The sequence below is a fragment of the Mustela nigripes genome, chromosome 12, assembly GCF_022355385.1.
Source record: "Mustela nigripes isolate SB6536 chromosome 12, MUSNIG.SB6536, whole genome shotgun sequence".
NCBI classification, from domain to species: domain Eukaryota; kingdom Metazoa; phylum Chordata; class Mammalia; order Carnivora; family Mustelidae; genus Mustela; species Mustela nigripes.
The window spans coordinates 137,519,946-137,541,838 of NC_081568.1; the positions used below are offsets into that span (position 1 = coordinate 137,519,946).

At 44.2% G+C, this 21,893-nt stretch overlaps 1 protein-coding gene across 5 annotated transcripts in view; it reads right to left on the bottom strand.

Annotated features, from left to right (window-relative positions):
• Positions 1-21,893, bottom strand: part of SNCAIP (synuclein alpha interacting protein) — a 157,109-nt gene that overhangs the window by 65,910 nt on the left and 69,306 nt on the right. For all 5 annotated transcript variants that reach the window (XM_059418433.1, XM_059418432.1, XM_059418434.1 and 2 more), the window contains exons 2-3: positions 15,533-15,637; positions 2,236-2,308 (exon numbers count right to left, since the gene is read on the bottom strand). In XM_059418433.1, the coding sequence (XP_059274416.1) occupies positions 2,236-2,308; positions 15,533-15,589 (130 nt within the window). In that variant the 5' untranslated portion in view covers positions 15,590-15,637. The remainder of the gene's footprint in view (positions 1-2,235; positions 2,309-15,532; positions 15,638-21,893) is intronic.

A 21,893-nucleotide genomic window follows, 5' to 3' on the forward strand; every position in this document is an offset into this window, starting at 1 on the left:
ATGTGTTCTCTTTCTAGGATCACTCTGGCTCCGTTAGAAAGTGGTCTGACAGCCTCCAAATTAGGTGTACATGTGATTCCATTGAAGGTATATGTGTGATTCCATTAAGAGGCCTGAGTCTTGCCCATAGACATCAATTTCCTGTCAGGTGTAATTATTGCCAATGACCTTGAGCACTGGGTCTTTGCTCTGAAGTTTAAAGGCTTCTGAACTTGAAACTGCTGTCCTTCTCAACCAGAGAAGAAATGTCGGATTTCATATTGTGTGAGCAGTAAGAAATCACATGACCTGGAGCAATGGGATGGACCCGTCCCCAGGAAAAATTATTTTTGAAAACTTGGGTTAATTCACTTACCTCGGTAAGCAAGAATAGCTACTGAACAGAGAAGGGAAAATCACCGCTTAATCAATAAGGGAAAATGCTGATTTTTAAAGTTTTAAAAGGATAATCTCCTAAAGTTAAATGAATGTCACTAAGTCAAGCTATCTCAGGGTACTTATGTGTAAGGATAGAGAACCCACTCCAGGACGGACTTGCTGCAGTGCGAATCCCAGCTTGGCAATTTAACTGCTGTGTGACTTTAGGCAAGATATTTGACTTCTCTGTGCTGTGCCTCCGTTTGCCCACCTATAACCTAAACATCTTAAGTACTCAGCTCTTGAGCATTTTTTGGATTAACTGAGTTCACGTGCTTGAAGGGCTTACAACAGAACCTCCCACACTGAGCACGATGCTAGTGGTTGCTATTATTTCTTCTCTCTTACACCCACCTTTCAAAGAAGAAAATCCTGCATCTACAAAGTAACTTCAGATGCATCACCTAATCTCATCCTAATGGTGCCTGGTAACATTGGCAGAACAAGCTTCTTCTTTATTTTGTAGACGATCACTCTCAAGCTCTAGGTTGTATAGCTGATAACTGACTGAACCCTAACTTGAACCCACATCACTGCCCCCAGTCAAGGATCCAACTTGGAACCTGGGGACGCCTTGTCAGGAGGCAAGCCCCTGGAGCCTCGAGGCCAAAGCCTCAGTTTCACCTGACAGAAACTTGAGTGTGTTTGTAATTTAAAAAACAAAAACCGAGCCCCCTCCCCAAAACTGAAGGTGAATGAAAACTTTTGTGAGAACTTAGAACTATCCTCTGTGTTTCTGACGCAAACACTGAAGCATTACTCTCACTCACAAAAACAGAGATAAACAAACCTTGGAAGACTGATTATTTGCCCCATCTCATCTAAGCAAAATGTCAAAGGTGAATGAGCAGTTGAAGAGACAAGTAACTGAGCTTTGTGCAAGTCCTTTCAGTGAGAATGGCCTAGAACTCTAGTAGCTGCCCAGACAAGGGCCATCTATTTATTTTGAAACATGATACACATGATCGGACGATTATCTTGAGGCTTCCACAGCCCATGGTTCTCAGGATTCGAGCTACCATCAGAGGAGATCCAGCTTCGGCACGATTAATGGCAATGCCTTACAGTAATTACTCCGAAAAACAATAAACATCCTTTCATCATTTAATGCCATGGTATCGCGCCCATCGACATCCTTTTTAATTTTCATTTTTGCCCAACACAAAGAGAAAAGGAGAGAGGCTTAATTTGATTTACAGAGGGGGGAAAAACAACCCTGAATGTCCTTTATTAATTTATTTCTCTTTGCCGGGGTGGGGGCGTCTGCAAGGAGAAAAGGTCAACCAGCTGGTTTTCATCTATATGCCATAATTCTCTGTTTAGTTTACACTATTAAACTCCCAAGCTTTGCTTTAATCTTAACTGTTCCAGTATGCCTCCCTGCAGATCCTATCATGTCGCATCCCTGATAGGGTTTCAGACCCTGACGAAGCCCCATCCCCCAAGCTGGTCCTGGCCATATGGGTAGTGAATGCGTCCAACATCTTTTTCGTTGGCGCCTGCATCATTATATTTTGTCACCAATGGTTTCTCGGGTTTTCAGTAAATTGCTGCGTATACTGCGGTTTGGAGCTGCCGAGATGACGGCCCCTGTTGAGCCATATACAGCCGTGTCCTCATTAGGGCCTCCCTGTCCCGTTAGCCTTTGGAGGATGACCTGACATCTGTTTGCAGAGGGCATGTGTGTAGAGGGGAGGAAGCGAGAGGCTGTAAAAGACAGACAGAAGGCAGGAGCAACGAGTGTGAGGGGGAAACAGCTCCCCGGAGTCCTCCGCTCTCTGAGTCAGGGGCAGGAGAGGGCTGGGGAGTGAGCCATACCTGATCTGTCTTCGCTCTGTGAGTCACATCTTCGGCACAGTTCCGGGATGGTCTTCAGTGACGTGACTGAGTACTGAATGGGAAGCCAGAGGACAAAGGGAAGAAAACAGCATTTTAAAATGAGAACGTGACATTCACTCAAATTGGCCAGAAAAGGCAAAACACAAGAAGTGATACTTGAGTCCAACACATATATATGCAGAAAGTCTGTCTAATTTTATCTGAAATGGGCTGCCTGGGGACCTGGCGGCAGCCCTGGCTCCACCTAGAAGCATCGAAACAGATGCACATTAAAAAAGGCTCCGAGGCACCCCCCTTCCACACACAAGGTGTGGCCAAGCAGACATTCTCTCTCCTGTTACATCTGCTACTGGTGGAGGGTGGAAGGCATTTTTGGCCCCGAGAGGCTCCAGGTGTCCAGAATATGTGCATGTTGAGTCTGGGTGTGAAGGGCCAAGGGGAGAAGTCCCCAGCTTCCGGCAGCGCCCAGGGCTGCCAGGAGCTTTACCCGTGCCCACACTGGCTGGACTACACAAACCTCACGTTGTCACCTGCCAGAGATGTCACTGGGTGGCATCTGTGAGCTCCATGGGAAATCCTGGGGGAAATGTTATGAGAAGCAAGAGGACCGTGGTTCTGTGTCTGCAAGCTAATCTGTTTCATGTACAGATTAATCCAAACTGAAAAAGAAAAAAATAATAAAACCACCCACCTCCTAGCATCAACCCAGTACCAACTCAGGGACCAGCTCTCAGGATAACAAATTACAACACGAGGGGGCATAAAATCAGACGAGCCAAAACAAATGTAAAATCAATAGCTATGATTTATGGGCACTACGTCTGACGCCACTCCATCTTTCTGCAGAGAAGGATGTTTTAAAACAAAATAGATAGGATGAGCTATTTCTTTAACCAAAGGACTGTCTTCAATCACACATTAATTCCTAAACGACAGCTCCCTAAAAATATCTTGCTCTATACCTTTGGGAACAATGTTCTTATGGCAATGAGAATGTATTATAAATTACTTAGACTGCTGCAAAATTTGGGGGGATTGAAAACAAATCTTTAATCTGAAAGAAAAATGATCACAGGAAACTCATTAAGATTATTCTAGCATTACAAGTGAGGAATGTATAATTAGGGCACATCTGTCAATAAGAAGGTACTTTAGTTAGCTTGATGTAGACAGATGAAGCCAAGTGTTTATATCGAGGACCACCCCCCCTCAATGCTTTCTCCACGACGATGTCAGGACAGCAAGACGGGGTGGGGGAGGCAACGGTAGCTACTGCCAGTTTGCCAATCGCCTGTCACAAACAAATTAAATTTCCAGTTCTTCCAAGTGAAAAATGAAATCTCAAATGACTAATTAGAGAAATTACTTTTACCTGTCTGATGCAATGATATCCTGTTTATGGTGCCCGTTCCTGTGAGACTACAGGGACTTCAGTCAATCTACCACATACTCAGGAGGAGAGAGGGCTGTCTCTTAAACCAAAAATAAACTTCAAGCATTTCCCCCCTTCCGCAGTTTGCTCTTTGGGGGCTGGGGTTAACACAGGTACACAAGGCATTTTTCTTGTTACTAATAAGGTACCTTATGTTCCTGGCCAAGTACGAGCTCTCTAAGGAATCTGGTAGCTTCTTGAGACCAGCTGGTACAGGTTAAATAATTACACAGTTTATAATTCAATTAAAATGAGGCCTTGTGTTTCAGCTGCCATGTGCCCCAGGGAAGCCCCCCTTGGCAAAGTCTCGCCCCCTCTCCTTCTGGTTTGCTCTGTTTTTCTTCCAAGGTGAAATGTTTGAAAGGGGGAATTTGGATTGTGGAAGGGGGAAAAGGGGAAGATGGATCATGTTGAAATACAGTTCATGATAAATGCAGTAAGGTCGTTCCCTGAGCTTAATGATATGTATTTGATTAAATCGGGTTTGTTGTTTTCTGCATTTTCGGGCACGTGCATCCTAACTGCTACCTCTCACCTCAAAGTCTGGCATGTCAGAATCTCTGAGTTATTAGCTGTACCTTCAGCTCTTCCTGTGTGACCTCAAAGGCCTGTAGCGTGCAGTAACTCTTAATGTAATGAGGTTTAAATTGGAGCAGTGCAGGCGGCCTGGCTGGTGTGGGGACAGAGCTATAGGCAGAGGAGGAGTCTCGCTGAACCCCACCCACTGCCTCAACCCCCATCCCACGTGGCAGTTTTGCCTCTCCACCCCTGGCATGCAGAAAGTCACGTCTGTGAAGGCAGACATCTTAATTCATTGGGAATAATGACCTTGAAGAAAAAGTCATAGGCTGCTCCTGGTAATGAAAATTACAAGTACAGCAATTTGAGAAAAGGACGATGTATTGGCCAGAAAATCAAAGTTCTGGATAACTGTCAGGGTATTTGGAATGTCACATTCAGCAAAGACTCCAACTTACACTGTGAACAAATCCACCACCCTTTAAAAAAGGCACAAGGAAAACATCCGTTTGTGTATTTGTTTCAGTAAGCACACACACTGCACTTTGGATAGAAGATAAAGCCTGACAGAATGCTGTATGGTTAGGTCATGATGGGGAGAGTAGCAGAGGAAACACACAATTCACAAAACCAACATGTAAAAACATTTTCATATGTGCACATTCGGGAATAAGCAAATGACCCAGGAAGTCTCCCTTACACAAGCACATTGTATTACCATCTGGGAGCTGAAAGGGAGGGCTTCCCAGGCCCTCATCCCAGTGCAAAGGACAGATGGCCTTTTATTAGGAGCTGCCTAATCGCCAAACCACCTCATTCCCCGGACAACGGCCAACTACTCCCTGGGCAACAACTACTGTCATTTTGGCCCTACCAGAACCAAAGCTCAATGTGTCTTCCCTGTCCCTTGCCCCCAACCCATGCCTTTGTATTCTGTTCCCTTGGTAGCTATTATCCTTGGATGGTAAGAGAGGGAGGGCTTGCAGATGGTTGAGAAGCAACACATTTCCTGACTTTATGTTGCTCTGATTTATTAAAAAAAAAAAAAATCTTCCAGAGGTTATTCCCATAGAAATAGCCTTTGTGAACCACAATTCATTTGCATGCCTCTATCATGTCTCCAGAAAATCCTCTGCTTCTTCAATGACCCTGTGCCTTCAACATTTAGTTCCGCCTTCTGTACCTTTACTCCAAAGTCCTCTTTGACTGCAAAGCCTTCTGGTGGCCAGGCAAAAGCCTTCACTCTGTAAGGAGAGCTGGTGTTCTTTCTGCATGAACCCCTAGCTAACTGCTTCAGCACTGAAAGCCTCCACTTCTGTCTTTGGTGAAATACTGCCTTGCCTTGTGCTCTGTTGTTTCCTAGGTGTTAGTGCTGGCTCCCCCAAGTGCCCGAGGGAAAGGATGGAGTCTTTGACTTGCAGGTATGCAAGGAACAGTGTCTTATTAACTATTTGAAATATCAAGACAAGCACATGTCTGATTAATCCCTGGGCACAATATTATAGATGTTCAAAGAAGCTCTCTCATCTTTAGGTGCTAAGTGGGAATTTCCTCCAGGCTTCCGTACTTGCCCTAGAATTAATTAGCTTTCTAAAATGCAGATTTGACTAAGCTGCTTCTCTGTTTCAGATGGATTACAGGGCAAAGCCTTAGCAGGGCACATAAAGGCCTGCATGAGCTCAGGTTTATCTCTTCCCATTATCCACTTCTCTTTGGATGATGGCCAAGTGAAATTTCTTATGGATCCCCTATCCACTGTTCTATCTGTTTATACCTTTATGCATGCTATTCTGTCCACCTGGAATGCCACTGCAGCCATTCCATTTAGGTAAACTCTTTTCAATTCTTCAAGCTCTACTTAAGAATCACACCTTCATCACCTACAAAATCTTCTCCCACCCTTCCAGGTGGAAGTACTTCCAGCTTTCAAAGTGTGATGTCTGGACCAGAGGCATCCACGTCATCTAGGAACTTGTTAAGAATTCACATTCTTGGGTCCTGTCCTTGAAACTCTGAGGACAGAACCCAGCAACTGGTATTTTTACAAGCCAACCAGGTGATTCTGTTGAATGCTAACATCCAAGAAGAACTGCTCTCTGTACAGATTTTAGGCACTTGTCCATTACAGATTCTATCACAGGGCATTTTGCCTACACGTTCCCATCATTGTTTTCTCTGCTTTCTGAGGGTGTGGACAATATTTTATTTGCCAAAGATACTAGACACTTATTTAACTGAATAAAAAGAATTCCCCTATGTAACCATGACTTTAGTGGCAAAAATAAAAATAATATTTACAGCAATTAATATTTATATGGCACTGGTCTTCCTAGAAAGGCACGTTATTACAAGTCTAGAGATGCAATCGTGGTATAGCTAAAAGAAAAGAATGCACTTCTAATAGATTAACAGCATTGTTACTAGATGATGCCTTAGTCTTTTGTATGAAGAAAATGGATTTGGAGCCAGAAGATCTAGATTCAAGCCCCTGTTCTGATATTTATTAACTGGAATTCTGGACAAATCATTTCGTATCTCTGGGGCTCACTTTTTTTTTTTTTTTGAAGATTTTATTTATTTATTTGACAGAGAAAGAGAGAGAGAGACAGTGAGAGAGGGAACACAAGCTGAGGGAGAGGAGGAGGGAGAAGCAGACTCTCTGCTGAGTAGGGAGCCCGATGGAAGGCTCAATCCCAGAACCCCAAGATCATGACTTGAGTTGACGGCAGAAGCTTAAAGACTGAACCACGCAGGCGCCCCTCTGGGGCTCATTTTTTTTTTTTTTTTAACAGATAGAACACAGGTGATCACGTAAGATAATGCAAGTGAAGCCAGTTTGCAAGCAGTAAAATGATGCTGAATGTTTTTGTCTCTTCCCCCAACCTGTTCTCCATGTGTGTACACAGTCCTTCTTCCCTCCCTGCCTTCATTCCCCTCCTGATTTTAAGCTCAGAAGATCAAGATGTGGGAACTAAAGAGATCGGAAGAGGGGGCTGAGCTGGGATTGGAAAAGAGAAGAGCCCAGCCTCTCCCTGCATGTTCTTTGGCTTCCCTATGGTCTTTCCTCCACCAAGAGAGTCCACGGCCAAGGGCTGACACTGAAACTTAGCTTCATAAACTATAGAGTCGATGTGACGCAAGACAATCCTACACGTCCCAGCCTGAGCCAGTCACTTCTGTCACTCTGCCATGCAAAACAGTTTGAACGTGCATGGGATTTGTAAAAACAGTGCGTGGTTTCTACACCAAACCGTGAGGATCTCTGACCACCCTAGATATTGCTCACGACTGAAAGGCTTTGGCCCTGACTCCGGAAAGCTGGAGCCAGTTGGGTGAACAAGCAGACATTACTCAAACAGTAATGAGCCACAGAGAATAAAAGAACGAAAATCCCCAGCACCTTTTGAAGTTAGAGACTTTTAAACAACTAGGGTCTCATTAAGTTTCCAAAAGAAACAATTAAGCCAGCCGCCCAAACAATATCCTGAAATTCATGCTTTCTCACAAAGCTTTCCAGAAGGGAGGCAGGCATCTCGACAGGCATACAAGGAAATGGCCGCCACGTGTACATACAAGGCTGGCGGTGGAAGCAGGCACACCCTGGAGTGAGATTTTCAGACACACGGTATTTTTCTGCAGTTTGGGCCTCCTCTCCAGTAGTCTGCCCTTCCTGACGTCACATCCTCCCCACAGATGGTGCTGAGGATGTGGCAGTGAGTCCTTCTCTTCACCACTAGCCCTCCACTTGTGTTCAGGTCTCTTCCTCTCCCGTCCCTTCAGAACTCTGGCTCTGCCATCATCCCTCTTCTCTCCTTCTCTTCAGCCACCCTCTTCACCTTGGCTCTTGCCTCTGATCCTAAAAAACAAACAAGCGCTCTCACCCCCTCAAGATATGCTGCCTCCCCCCGTGGCCATGGGCTTCCTTGCTCTTGTGTTCACCGCCATCTTTTCTGAGAGAATTGCTAGGATTCTTTTCTCTCCTTCCTCATCTCTTGCATTTACTCCTCTAGCCACCACAACATGGATCCGCTCCACCATCCCAAAGCCCCCACTCTTAATTATAGCCACCGATAGGTCTTCACCAGAAAAGCCAACCATTTTCTTTATAATATATGGCCTATTTCCCACTATTGGTCACTTGCTTCTTTAAATTCTTCAGATCCCTCTCTCCCTTTGAGGTCCCCTTAGTATTCATCCTATATTCATGAAACTGTTTTCCAGTCTCCTTTGTAGAAGCCTCTTCTCCATACGATGTGGGACATACTTCTGCACAGTTCTGTCCTTGGGACTATTCTTCTTTCCACATTCCGTATTTCACAGGTACAGATGCCCACAGTTCCAGCCACTGCGTCTACGGGGGTGGGGGGGAGGATACTGGTGATCTACATTTTCATGTATTTATCCCAGGCTGCTTTATATACATTTTTTTCTACCATTTAGTTTCCATTAAAGAAAAATATTATAACTAATCTTATTTTCAAATGCATTTTTGTTCTGGTTCCTTATTTTTATTCCAATGAGATGATTTTTTAAAAAATTAACAATAATCTAATTCTTTTACACTAAGACATCTTTTGCAGCTTGGGAAAACTCAGTAACTGTTTTGACCATTTGAAGAGTATACCACACATAGGATTATAATGCTAACATGTGGTCAGGCAAAAGATGAAGGTCTACATTGGCAAAGGTGGGGAGACATCACAGCACTCAAAGATGCCCTTCTGCTAGGAGTGGTGGTCATGGATGAGAAGAGACCTGGATGGATCCAGCCAACCAGAGGTGACCAATGTGCTCTGGAGAAGTCATTTCAACAGAAATTACCTACATGGAACCTAGAACTAGACTGCCCATGTTATATTCTGGCTTCACCACTTTCTACCTACCTAACGGTAATTCCTTAACTCCTATCAGTTTCTTCATCTGTAAAACAGGGTAACCATGGTACTTCCATCAGAGCCTAGCTGAGAAGCTTATGAGCTAATCATATAAAATATAGGTAATACTTTCTGATGTGTAGGAAGTGTTCAGTAAATGCTAGCTATTAATATGATTTACATTAAAATAAGCATTTAAGAAGTGAAGCCAAAGCAATGGCAACTACTGAGGCAAGCATTAAAATTACAAAGGAATTACAAAAGAAATTTATGTTGTGGTGCACGTGGCTGGCTATAATCCCTGTTCAGCTTCAATGATGGTCTAGTTTTAATTGCGAGCCAATAACCAATCATCCCAGAAATATAAAGATGGTCAAGATTGGAGCTTGAAATTGTAATTCAATCTGACCTTCTATGAAGTTAGCCTGACATTTCATAAGAGGCTCAATTATTCTGATGGGTTTCCATAAGTCCTGAGAACATAGATCAAGCCCATGTTGTTCACCCAAGCCCAGAACCGCTCTTGGCACACTGGTAATGTCTAATACGTGTTGTTGAATAGATTAACACAGAATCTAGTCGTACATAAGAGGTACATCATGTAAATAATCTGCACTGAGTCTAACACATGCTATAACTAGCAGGCAAGATAAGATCTTTTAGGGCTATCTGCAGAGAAAGGGAAGAGCAAAAAAAATCTGGCAGTCGCTCATTCTTGGAAATCATGCTCTACGGCCGCTCTCCACCTTCTCAGGAAGAGGTATTGAGTCCAGGACATGGAGGCTGGGGGGCCCAGGTTCTGTTCTTGGCCTCTTAAAGTACCCATGGGATAGGAATATATAATTCATCTTGTCTGGATTAGATTATTCCTAATTCCTTTCCTGGCAGGTGTTCAGAAAAACAAGAGAACAGAGACGACATATGATAGCTGAACAAGACATGAGGCTTTCAATAACGGGGACCACAGAAGGGAGGAGTGAAGGGTAATGAAGACTCGAACACAGGACATTTGCAAAAGCATGTGGGAACACTCAACAAAACTAGATCATATTAAGAAGCACTAAGAAAAGTTTTACTGGGGATGAGAACAGTTGAGTGCTGGGAAGGGCAGGGCTGATGGACGGGACAGTGAAGCAAGGCGCAAAGGCAGCCCGAGGCCACGTGAGAGTGTCTTGGTCACTTTCTAGGAAGCACACAGGGAAGTATGATAGGCTCATGCTCACGCAAACCTCTTGCTAGACAGGAGGGGCAAGCCAGGTTCTTTCTACCTTGATTAACTGCACATTCTTTTTCACTCCTAAAATCAGGGCAAAAGCTGTACTCTTGACTCACTCAACTCTCTGCCTGAGTCCACTTGATAAGCTCCGTGTGCCTTTCCTTGGGGCCTCCTACTGCTATAAAATGGCTTTGCAGAAATGTGATGAAATCTTGGGAGGTGTCAGTGGACTGCGCTGAGTAAAAAGTGGTGCATGCAAGCCAGAGGGTAGCTGGCATTTTAGTGCAAGGATGGAAAAATGTGAAAACCCACTGAAAGGAGATTTATTTGCCGTAAGAAGTTATTTTCCTACCAGCTACTTTAGGAAAATGCATCCACATAATTCCCTGCCGTTACTCTGGGTTGGTTTAAAGGGGATAGTGAAGTGCCAAGGACATTTGCTTGTCTTGATCTCATGTGACCTACACAAAAAATAGGTTGTCAGAACACGTCATCTTTCACCAAAGTTGTAGTCACGGTCGTACAAAAAGGTGGCAAAAATTCCCGAGTAGAGGAACAGAATATACCCTCCCTTCTGTCTGTGTGTATGCATGCATGTGTGTGTGTTTGTGTGTATGTATGTGTATTTGTGCATATGCACATGTAGGTATGCATATCGGTATGTGTGTACACATGTGTATTATATAAGTACGTAGGTATGGATTTTTATACATACAAATATCAAATTTCGTATTTTCTCCATAAAACCCAGGGCAATAGGTAGCTGATTATTACCATTTTAGAGATGGGAAAGCCCAAGGGCAAAAATATTAAGAGATCTGCCTATGTTTGCTTCAGCTCATTTTATATTTTATTTAGAATACATACCAACTCCATTACTTCCAAAGAGAGATTTGCAATCACATCAGTACCAAATGTGGAAAGTGAAGGCATCGTACAGACTGGTCCAGGATCCCTGGACAGTCAGAAGGGGAAGAGTAACGTGTCACAAGAGTTCTGTATTTAAATCCTGACCCTGCCACTTATGTACCTATAGCCTTGTGAAAGCCAGACGAACTTCCCAAGGCTCAATTTTTTTCATCTGCCAAATGAGATTTCAATAGGAGCTGATGTGAGGCTTCAACCAAGATACTGGACCCACAGCATGGGGCACTGTGTGTGGTAGAATCCATGTCTAAGCTAGTGGTGAGGTCCCTCTAGAGATGCACAGTTCAGCCTCTGTTTTGTTCAGTCCTGTGTCTATTACTATTTTTGGGGAAAGCAAAATGGCTCTTCTTATTCAAATACCCCTAAGCCTACTAGGAACTAATATTCTGGCATATTTTTCTTTTTTTAAGAGAGAGGTCTGCCTTCCACAGGAGTAAAGAAAGAAATCTGCAAACCCATTTGCAGAGACAGAAAAGCCCTGCTTTGAACTGTGGTGTTTCTGCATGTCGTCATCTCCCTCCCCAACCTGCAGGGATGGGGCAATGTTCGCTCCTTGGAGATGGCAGGGTTACAAGAATGAGCAGTTCAAACCCTGCAGTTTGTAAAGGATGAATGTTATTTGGGGGCCTGGGAAACTTCAAAATAATGTGATTGCCTTCTGGGTTTTGTCTCATTAGGTAAATGCAAAAAAGTTCTAGTTGCTGTTTTGAACCAATGCACAGCCTGGGTCTTAATTAAAACAAGGACCAGGCTCATGACCGGTGGGGGTGGGGGGATCATGAGATAGAAAGCATGGATGGACTACGTCATAGGGCCACAGCTAGAAAATAAGATAGGCAGTTGCAAACTTGGGCATCTTTTGGGTGAACATCTTTTCAAAATATACTGGGCATTTCCCTCCCTACTCTTGCCACTCAACCAGAGAAGAGACGTTAAGGGCTGTGAGAGATGGAGTTTATGGCATCCTAAAAGTGAAGGCATGCTTATGGGACTGACCAGGTTCTTTTTATGCCAGTGGATTTTTTTTTTAAAGATTTTATTTATTTATTTGACAGACAGAAATCACAAGTAGGCAGAGAGGCAGGCAGAGAGAGAGAGGAGGAAGCAGGCTCCCCGCTGAGCAGAGAGCCCGACATGGGGCTCGATCCCAGGACCCCGGGACCATGACCCGAGCCAAAGGCAGAGGCTTTAACCCCCTGAGCCACCCAGGCGCCCTGATGCCAGTGGATTAACAAGTTGAACACATCTTCATTTTTAAATGTCAGCCTCTGAATAGCTTCCGTTTGACTCCTAAAGCAGTTGTAACATTTACTGCTGTTGGTTTACCTGAAGAGGATGAGGATAATCATTTCAACATTAAAGAGGTCACCACTGCTTTCCCTAAGAAGTGGTTATCTAAGAACAACACGATTCTGGCACATTTAAGGAACTGACCCGGATCCAATGAAATTATTATAAAATAATCTGCCATGTTCTAGAGGTTGCTATATTAGAACTTCTTTCATTTCATGGGGTCTAAAAAAAACAACAACAACAAAAAACAGATGGCTTGCGCTCAGTACTACTGACATGTTAGGTCAGGGAATTCTTTGTTGTAGGGAACACAGGGAAATTTCCTGTGAATTTTAGGTCGTTCAGAAGCATCCTTGGTGTCCACCCACTAGATGCCAGTGGGATCCCTCCCCAACCAGGACAACCAAAAATGGCTCCAGGCATTGCCAAATGATCCCCTGGGGTGTAGGTAAAAGGACCACTGGACCATTGGACCACTAGACTAAAGGACCAATGCACCCGACAAGGACCATTGCAGTAGACTATATTCACCAAGAGAGTCAGTCAAGTATTGTGCCCAGAGCAGGTATTCTAGAGACAGAGTGCCCTCAATGAGCTGGGTGGCCCTGGACAAGATGGGTGACACCTCCACGCTTTGGTTTTCTCTTCCATAAAACAAAGGTCATGATGAATTCTTGCCTCACAGGATTGTTGTAAGGATTAAACAAGATAATGCGTCTGCCCATGTGAACACTCGGGAAATGTGAGCCATTACTGTTTCAACTATTCTACGCAAGCCATTACTGTTTCAACCATTCTAAGCACTGCCATTTTTTTTTTTCCCTTCTGGTTTCAGTGTAAAGGCAGGTTAAAGAGCCAAACAATAGAAACCTATTTAAAGGGGTAGGAGAAGGCCTGAGTGCAGCAACATAGTTACAGATGGGCCATCTTTATTTATGTTTCCGAGTGGTCAAGTTGTAGAAGCTCAACTCTTACACAATCCTGTATCCCTGATTTGCTCAACAGTGCCAACTATTGCCTAACGTGCTTTATTATCTTTCAAGTAGAGATCCCTAATTCATCAAAATTATAGGCTGCTGCCAGACGATCTTCTGTAAATACAAACGCTCTATTGTATTAAAAAACAAACAAACAAAAAAAAAAACAAAACAGTCCTGACCTGATGCCTGGTTTTTTCCCTTGAGTTCTTTCTTAACTATTGGTCATATAAATATTATTGTTACTAATCACTGAAATAATCACACCAGCTACTTTAAGAGCAACTTACTGTGTGCCAAGCTAAATGCTCCATTATCAGGTCACCCAGCACCCAAAACAGCCTTAAAAGTTAGGTGGGTATCTTGGAGAGGCGAAGTTACTGTGCTCCCCGTCAGCGAAGAGCAGCAAGACTGGGCCCTAATGCCACCTTCCAAAGCCTATGCTCTTACATAGCAGCTTCATTGTCAACTCTGAGAGCAACCCTCAGTTCTTCATCATAACGCATTTCTCTCCTGCTAAGATGGTTTCCACACTCCCTCCACCTCCCTGCATGATTCTTTCCTTGCTTCTCTCCATTCAGCTCAAATACCTTGAGGTGAGTGTTGTGAAAGAACCATGCTCTGAACACTTTTAAGCGTAGTAAGTTATTGAGAGAGAGAGAGAGAGAGCAAGAGACAGGAGGGTGCCTGGGTTAAAGCCTCTGCCTTCGGCTCAGGTCATGATCTCAGGGTCCTGGGATTGAGCCCTCGGCTCTCTGCTCAGCGGGGAGCCTGCTGCCCCCCCACCTGCCTCTCTGTCTGCTTGTGATCTCTCTCTGTTAAATAAGTAAATAAAATATTAAAAAAGAGAGAGAGAGAGAGAGAGAGAGAGAGAGAAACAGGAACAAACCGTGGAAAGGAAGAAACTCACTTCACGTCGGTCTTGACAAGGATTAACAAAGATTGTCTGGAAGCTAGGATAGGGAGAGACTGAATTCACATGCCCCCGGTACACAAGGACTCATCCAAGGTTGTACAAAGCAGGTCATTCATCAAACTCGCCCTAGTAATCCAGTTCTTGCATATGGTATGCAAATTTTACTTCAAAGTGAATGGCGAAGTAGAAAAATGACCCCTTGCCAGAAGTGTGTGAAAACAGCTTATCTTTTTGAGACCATTTTCTAGCAGGGACCCAAAGCTCCAAGCCCTGAGAGAGTGATGAAAAGTGGGGTCAGCAACTGTGACCATGGAGGCGCTGGGAAGAAAGGTTAGAAGGCTAGCTCAGAAACAGCAACCTTCGGTTCACACACCCGGGAGAGCCCAGTTCGGCTCAGGGCTGAGAAGCCAACATGGCTGCCGGTTGGCTCTGTGACAGAACTGACTGTGTGGCCCGGGGTAAGCCACAATCAGCTCTAAGCAGGCTATGTAAGGATGACCCCTGAGAACCACCTGAGGGAAGCTGGAGGCAGCAGGAAGTTGGCGGCTTTTGAGAGAACAAGGAAGCTCATCAGCCCGCACAGCTTGACAGGCTTAAGCGGCGCCCTCAGAGGGCAGCCTGTCCAGTCCTTATCAAGGCATGACGCTTTCTCAGTCTTCCCCACAAAGTATCCAACCTGTGCTTTGACGCCCACAGGGACTGAGAGGATTCCTCTTACTGCTCATCAGTTAATAATTTGGCCATCCTTGTGTCCTTGTGAATGCCAGAGAATGCCGGCTGAGGCAAAGCCAGTCATATAAAGGGAATTATCCCTGAAGGGTTATAGTCATGCACTATACACAGGCACTTTATACATTACTCAGTGAATATTTTGACAAGGAAACAGATTAGGAAGGGAAGAGAAGGATCGGTGAGGTCAAACCCCTTCCCCACCACACATCCCGTCAAGTGAGATTCACTTCTCGGTCTAGGAGACCCTGAAACCACACTTTGTCTGTCACACGGGATTTCTGCTGTCAACTGTTAAATGCGATTGGGAGAGTTTCGGATCTACAGATAAGGCAGCCCACGGAGGTGAAGGCAGAATCCCATCAAGCGTCACTTGCAAGAAGGGCTACTTACGGATATATCGTCACTGAAGTCAATCTCATCCAAGTCAAGGTATTCAGGCGCTTCCATTATTCCTCTATGCACATTTTGAGTCAAGTCAAATACTTATAAAAAGCCCTGGGGAAGACAGAGGCAAAAAAGAAAGGCAAAAGGGTTAGCTGTTTTATAACCCGAACTCCCATCTATATAGAAACAAACAAGAATGAGAAGAGTCACTGGGTGCTAGGGCTGCCTTGGAGCACAGGTCTGCTCTCCGGATGGCCCAGCCTGGCTTTTCAGGAACAGGAGCTCAGCTCCTCAGGCTCCCCAGGGAGCACCCAAGGGCCTTTGTTTCACCTCACTTCATCTGTGCTTGCGTATTTTTGCCAGGACAGTAACTCAGGTCAGCCGCTTCCCCAGACACCAATATTAGGACTGACCTAGCCGGCACCTAGCACTTACCACACCCTGGGTAAAAGCAGGGTTTTGGGGATGGGGAGCAAACCTCAACATTGTAGGATAGTCACCATATTCCAATGTCTACTGCAGGCATATCCTTGGAAGCCGTGCATGAAGCAGTAAATCCTGGCCCCCCACAGAAATAACCCAAGTATAAGACAGAGACCAACTAACCAACAGTAATGGCTACTTCAGACATTGTAGGATGATGTCCAGTTCACCCCCTGTCCGCCCCCCCAACAGGATCCAGGCATAAATGTAAACCCCAGGGTTTCCCCCTGGCTCTGGGCTTCTGCCAGCGCTGCCTGACTGTGCCACAGTGACCTGACACAGGCAGGCGTCAGAATGTCCTCCGTCAGCACTTGCCTCTGGGCTGCCTATGGCAATCCTTTAAATCTGTCAAGGAAGATACATCACCTCCCAGTTCGCTTTCCCATCACTTATCATCATCACCATTGGCGGTGGCAGTGTCACCTAGAGATGTCAAGAACAGAAATATAGATCTCCGGGCGGTGCCTGAGTGCACAGCGTCTCCTGCAGCGCCGACTCTGAGAGCGAATGAGATTCCCTTTCCTGTAACTTGTCTTTCTTATTACAGAAACCGTCTTCTGTATTCAGACTTGAGCCTCTGAAATAATATATTCTCTCCTCTTTCCATTCTCTAATCAAGGGGGTATTTTGATGAGACTGAGAAATAAGACGACTAAGGAATGCATTATTGGAAAGTGAAAATAAATCTAAGCTGATGAAAATGGGTTTAACTAATGATGAAAATGGGTTTAAGGAATATAAGATCAAGAGTGTAAAAACGACTCCTTTTGGAGGCATTGCATTGCTTTCTCATTTTGAGATTTTTTTTTAAGCTATACAAATCGCTTAATTACAATAAATGGGGAGAAAAAATCACTTGCTATCCATACCTCAAAACCATCAGGTGATTTAATTTCCAGTGTTTCCTTCTCTTCCCACATGTATATACCATTTTTACATTTTTTAACCTTTTTTTTTTTTTAAGACTTATATATATTTCTTGTAGGCAGAGAGGCAGGCAGAGAGAGAGAGGAGGAAGCAGGCTCCCTGCTGAGCAGAGAGCCCGATGCGGGACTCGATCCCAGAACCCTGAGATCATGACCTGAGCTGAAGGCAGCGGCTTAACCCACTGAGCCACCCAGGCGCCCCGTTTACATATTTTTAATTATAGTGCATACAGAGTTGATCCAAGAAAGGGTTAGGAGGCTACTACCATGTTCAAATGAGATTATCCATGTAGAATAAATACTAAAAGTTCTTCTGGGTGGTACCTGAGTGGCTCAGTCGGCTGAGTGTCCAACTCTTGATTTCAGCTCAGGTCATGATACCAGGATTGTGAGATCAAGCCCTGCATAGACTTCCACACTGGGCTTGGAGACTGCTTAAGATTCTCTTTCTGCCCTTCCCTTCCCCCACTTCCCCTTTTAAAAAAAAAAAAAAAACAAAAAGTGATTTCTTCTGAAATCACATTAAGGTTTAAAATGAAAAAATCAATTTATATTTGTTATATATATAGTATTATATATCAAGTTTACATATTATACATTAAATTGTTATTAGCATTATATGAATAATTATACAATAATTATATTAGTTATACTAATCATTAATGTTAAATAATAAATACCGATACATGTTATATATTTATATATCTATTACTGTATTTATTATGTATTTATAAGAAGACATTCTTTTTTTTAAAAGATTTTATTTATTTACTTGACAGAGAGAGAAAGAGAGATCACAAGTAGGCAGAGAGGCAGGCAGAAGGAGAGAGAGGAGGAAGCAGGCTCCCTGCTGAGCAGAGATTCCCAATTCGGGGCTTGATCCCATGACCCTGGGATCATGACCTGAGCCAAAGGCAGAGGCTTTAACCCACTGAGCCACCCAGGCACCCCTAAGAAGAGGTTCTTAAGCAAACTGCTTGGAACAAAAATATATCACTTTTCCTCTAATTCTCACAAAGTTTTTTCAGAGAAAAATAATGCACACTCATATTTGCAAATTATACAAAATGACTTTCTATTCCATGCTGGTGGATTCTGAGACAATCCAGACTATTTGGATTCTAGCTCATCAGCAGACAGACTTCCTCCGAATCTAGTTTCTTTTCACTACATCTGCACTGCAGGTTGAATGGTTCACCTACATATTCTATTCCCATGGTCTTGGTGAACACAAGATGACTATGGGCGTCAGGATGAGGTGCAGACAAAAGGACTATCAGCAGAAACATGGATTCATGGGAGATGAAGCAGGAAATCATGTTTCAAGACTGGGGGTCAAGTGCATCTTTTTTTTTTTTTTTAAGATTTTATTTATTTGTTAGAGAGAGAGAGCGCTAGCACAGGCAGACAGAGTGGTAGGCAGAGGCAGAGGGAGAAGCAGGCTCACCGCCGAGCAAGAAGCCCGATGTGGGACTCGATCCCAGGACACTGGGATCATGACCTGAGCCGAAGGCAGCCGCCTAACCACGTGAGCCACCCAGGCGTCCCTCGAGCGCATCTTTAAACATAAGGACATACAGACTAAATATAAAATGCACATGAACATGTCTTGTCAAAGCAAATTCACAAGGAATCACCAAGCCCCTGTTTGAGGTGTTCTGGCAACACATTCAGCAGTATCCACTCTAGAGCAGCCATTCTAATGGGACATAGCCAGTGGATAATATAGAGCATGACATTAAAGTAGACGATCTTCATGATTAGACTTGGAGATGGTAATGAGATTTCTTATTCCATAAGCCAGAACCCAAGAGTTACAAGAGTTCCAGCTCATGACGGGAAGAGCTGGGTCACTGCCCATATTTATCTCAGTGGGCTGGGTGGTCCAGTCTCAGACAAAGGGAGCCAAGGCATCCAGAACCCTCCTCTCCTCCTAACAGAATTCTACATACGTCCATCTCCTTAAGATGCCTTATTCTCTCTACCACCCAATTCCTCTTGTCTGGTTTCAGAGCGTCTCTCTTTCAAGAGAGAAGCACTTTGAAAGTGCTACATCCTTGGTTATAAAGTGCAGAAATCTCCGTGGTTCACCAACCCAGCCACATTCCTGATATCCATTGCTCCTTTTCAGTAGAGAGTGAGACCACAGGTGTCCCAGTGGGCATTACACTACCTCCACATCTGCCCTTCTGTGGGGCACGTGGCATGCATGGGGACTCCTGAGGAATGACGGATGAGATGGGAAGGTGAAGTCAGCTTAGAGCAGTGGCTGAAAATCATCCAACATGATAAGGGAACTGGGCCGGGCGGCCGGTGGTTTTCTCATCCTGCTCTAGTGACACCGTCTCGCGTACCCCCGCACGCCAGCCCACAGTGGAAACCAGCAGGTCCCCTTTCCCAACCACATGGTCTAAGGGAATACACAGCTACAGAGGGCACACACCGGAGGCCCGTGAGTGGAGTCTGGTCCACAGATGTGATGTGTCTGGCCCTTAACAGTGTTTTTTAAAAAAACGGGATGAGTTGCCAATTTGTAGACCTTGGGTGATTTCACATAAAATTCTGGATTTCTGGCTTTGCTTTAAAAATATCTGAGGCTCTGGCCAACACTGATCCGCATTCCCCATGACAACAGTTGGCTGGAGCTAAGCTGCCTCATAGACAGGCATGTGCTCCCCAGTTCACCAGCTTCCCTTCTTCGGCTCCCCTCACTGAGGACCCCTGCCTGGCCTTGAGGGCATGTGAGTGTTTGATCCGTCAGAGGAATTCAGCATTAAACAATAATTCCCATCACCCACCCCCTTCTGGTATGGGTACCTCCTGCCAAATACTGTTTACTTCATTTGTATTCCAAGATCATATTCGTATTCTAAGATTGTTTTAAATTCTCATGCCACAACAGCAACAAGAAAACGTCTTACACACAAATTACCAGCTTGTTACAATTTGTGCTTTCACAAAGCCTCCATTTTCTCGCCTAGGACTAGAAAAAGAAAACCTTCACACACGTCATCAAATGTCGCAAGGTGGGGATTTGGTTTCCTTCACTGTACAGTTGGAGGAAGGAAGGGTTCTTGCTTTGTTGTGATTGCTGCTATAGATTGATGTGGTGCTACTTCACTGTTGCAACCAGAGGGAAGGGCACAAGCTGTGTCAAGTGCAAGCCCAAAAGAAAACCAAGGCCATCCACCATCTGGCCACAGTAGCAGCTTGGACACAAGAGAGCTAACTTTACACAGGGCCAACAAGAACAGGTTTACACATAGGTGAAAAATACTTTTAGATGAGATTTTTATTGCTGTGCATCGTAGTTGGCCTTGGACCCCTTTGAGATCTCAAAACCCAGTTATTTATAAATTTGCACCATACCCCGCTTCCATCGGCCCTGACCCTACAAGCTATAGTCACTTGCCCCAGGTTCTCTAAGGTCCCAAAGGCTTTCTTTTGTATTACTTCCCCCCTTCACCCCAATATACCTCTTACAGGATCTGTCTACCTTAGCTACTGATGACTGACTGAAATCATTCCATTTTAAGCTCAGCTAGGCCTTTCCTTTCTCATCATGGAGGTCAGCCATTTTAAATTTGTTATTCACTTAGGTAGGTAGGTTCTGTGTTGAATATTTTTTTAAGGGTGGGGAGAGATGAAGATGAAAGCTAGTGGGAGAGTAGAAAAAGGTAAAGAAAATATTTCCCAATGGTTAAGTGCTACCAATTTCAGTAGGAAAAATCTATAGGAAGGAAAATATTAGAGTGTGGGGACATAGGACTAGGTGGCTGGGACCTGTATGCTGTCCAGAAGCTGTTGGTGACACATTACCCCTTCCTTTTGTTGTGCCCGAGGTATTGGGAGAAACTCCACCTGAGCTCCAAGCGGATGCCCAGTCAGAGGAGATAAAGGACAACTTAATGAGCACCAACTCTCCACAAAGTCTGTAGGATTTTTTTTCTACTCTCATGGAATTTTGATAAACTGCCAAAAACAGAAGTCTCTCCAGTGGCTATTAAAGTGTACAGAAGGGGCTCATGGCCCTAATGGGTCTATCAACACCATGTCACCTTCTCATAAGAGACCTCAGTGATGGCCCCACTGCTTCCTCTGAGGGAAGATGCAGTAGGGGAAAGAGCTCAAAGTAAGGAGAAGTCCAAATGGATTAAAGAAAAAAGGAAGCAAGCAATTTAAAAAAATAGCCTTCCCCTGTTCTAGTATTATGCTGCTCTTCAGGTGATATTTTTTATTTTTTTGTTGTGACTTGAAAATGCAGTCTAAAAGTCATTCCAAATGAAGACTTCCAAAAATCTGTTGGCTAATGGCATCATCAAGTGGAAAAAGCTTGAAAGCCCACAAAATTTCTGTGAGAAGCTACACTCACATAAGGTACACATTCTGGTGTGCTTGGCTCATAAAAGGCTCATGGATTTGTGACTACAGTCACACATTACCTCAGTTGCTCTACTGAAGTTCTTCTTAAAATGAATTGCCTCACTCCCTTTTATAGGGAGTCAGCACGGACTCACTCTGAAGGCTCATGTTACACAGATCTCTCCTTTGCTGCCAAAGTCACTATTGCTCCGTTTACCGGTCGACTACGAAGGCCTGGTGATTAAACCGAAGTTGGGCTTGTCAAAATAAATGAGCAGAGGACTCAAAGTGATGAGGTAATCTCTATCGATGTGCATTACAGTTTCTTTCTTTGCTCTTTAATTCACCAGTACTTGGGAAAACACAGCAGCTTACAGTCCTGCGTGCATGCGCACACGCACACATGTACACACACACACACACAACACAAAGGGCCAAATCTGTACTGGGATACATGTTCGGTTTGCAAGCTTAAACACAGATACTGGACTTACTTTCTTTAGTATAACAAGAGCTTCCCCCCTCCCCCCCAAAAATCACCAACTAAGTACTGGAAAGCATGGGTGGAAAAAAGTGAAATATATGAAATGTCGTCC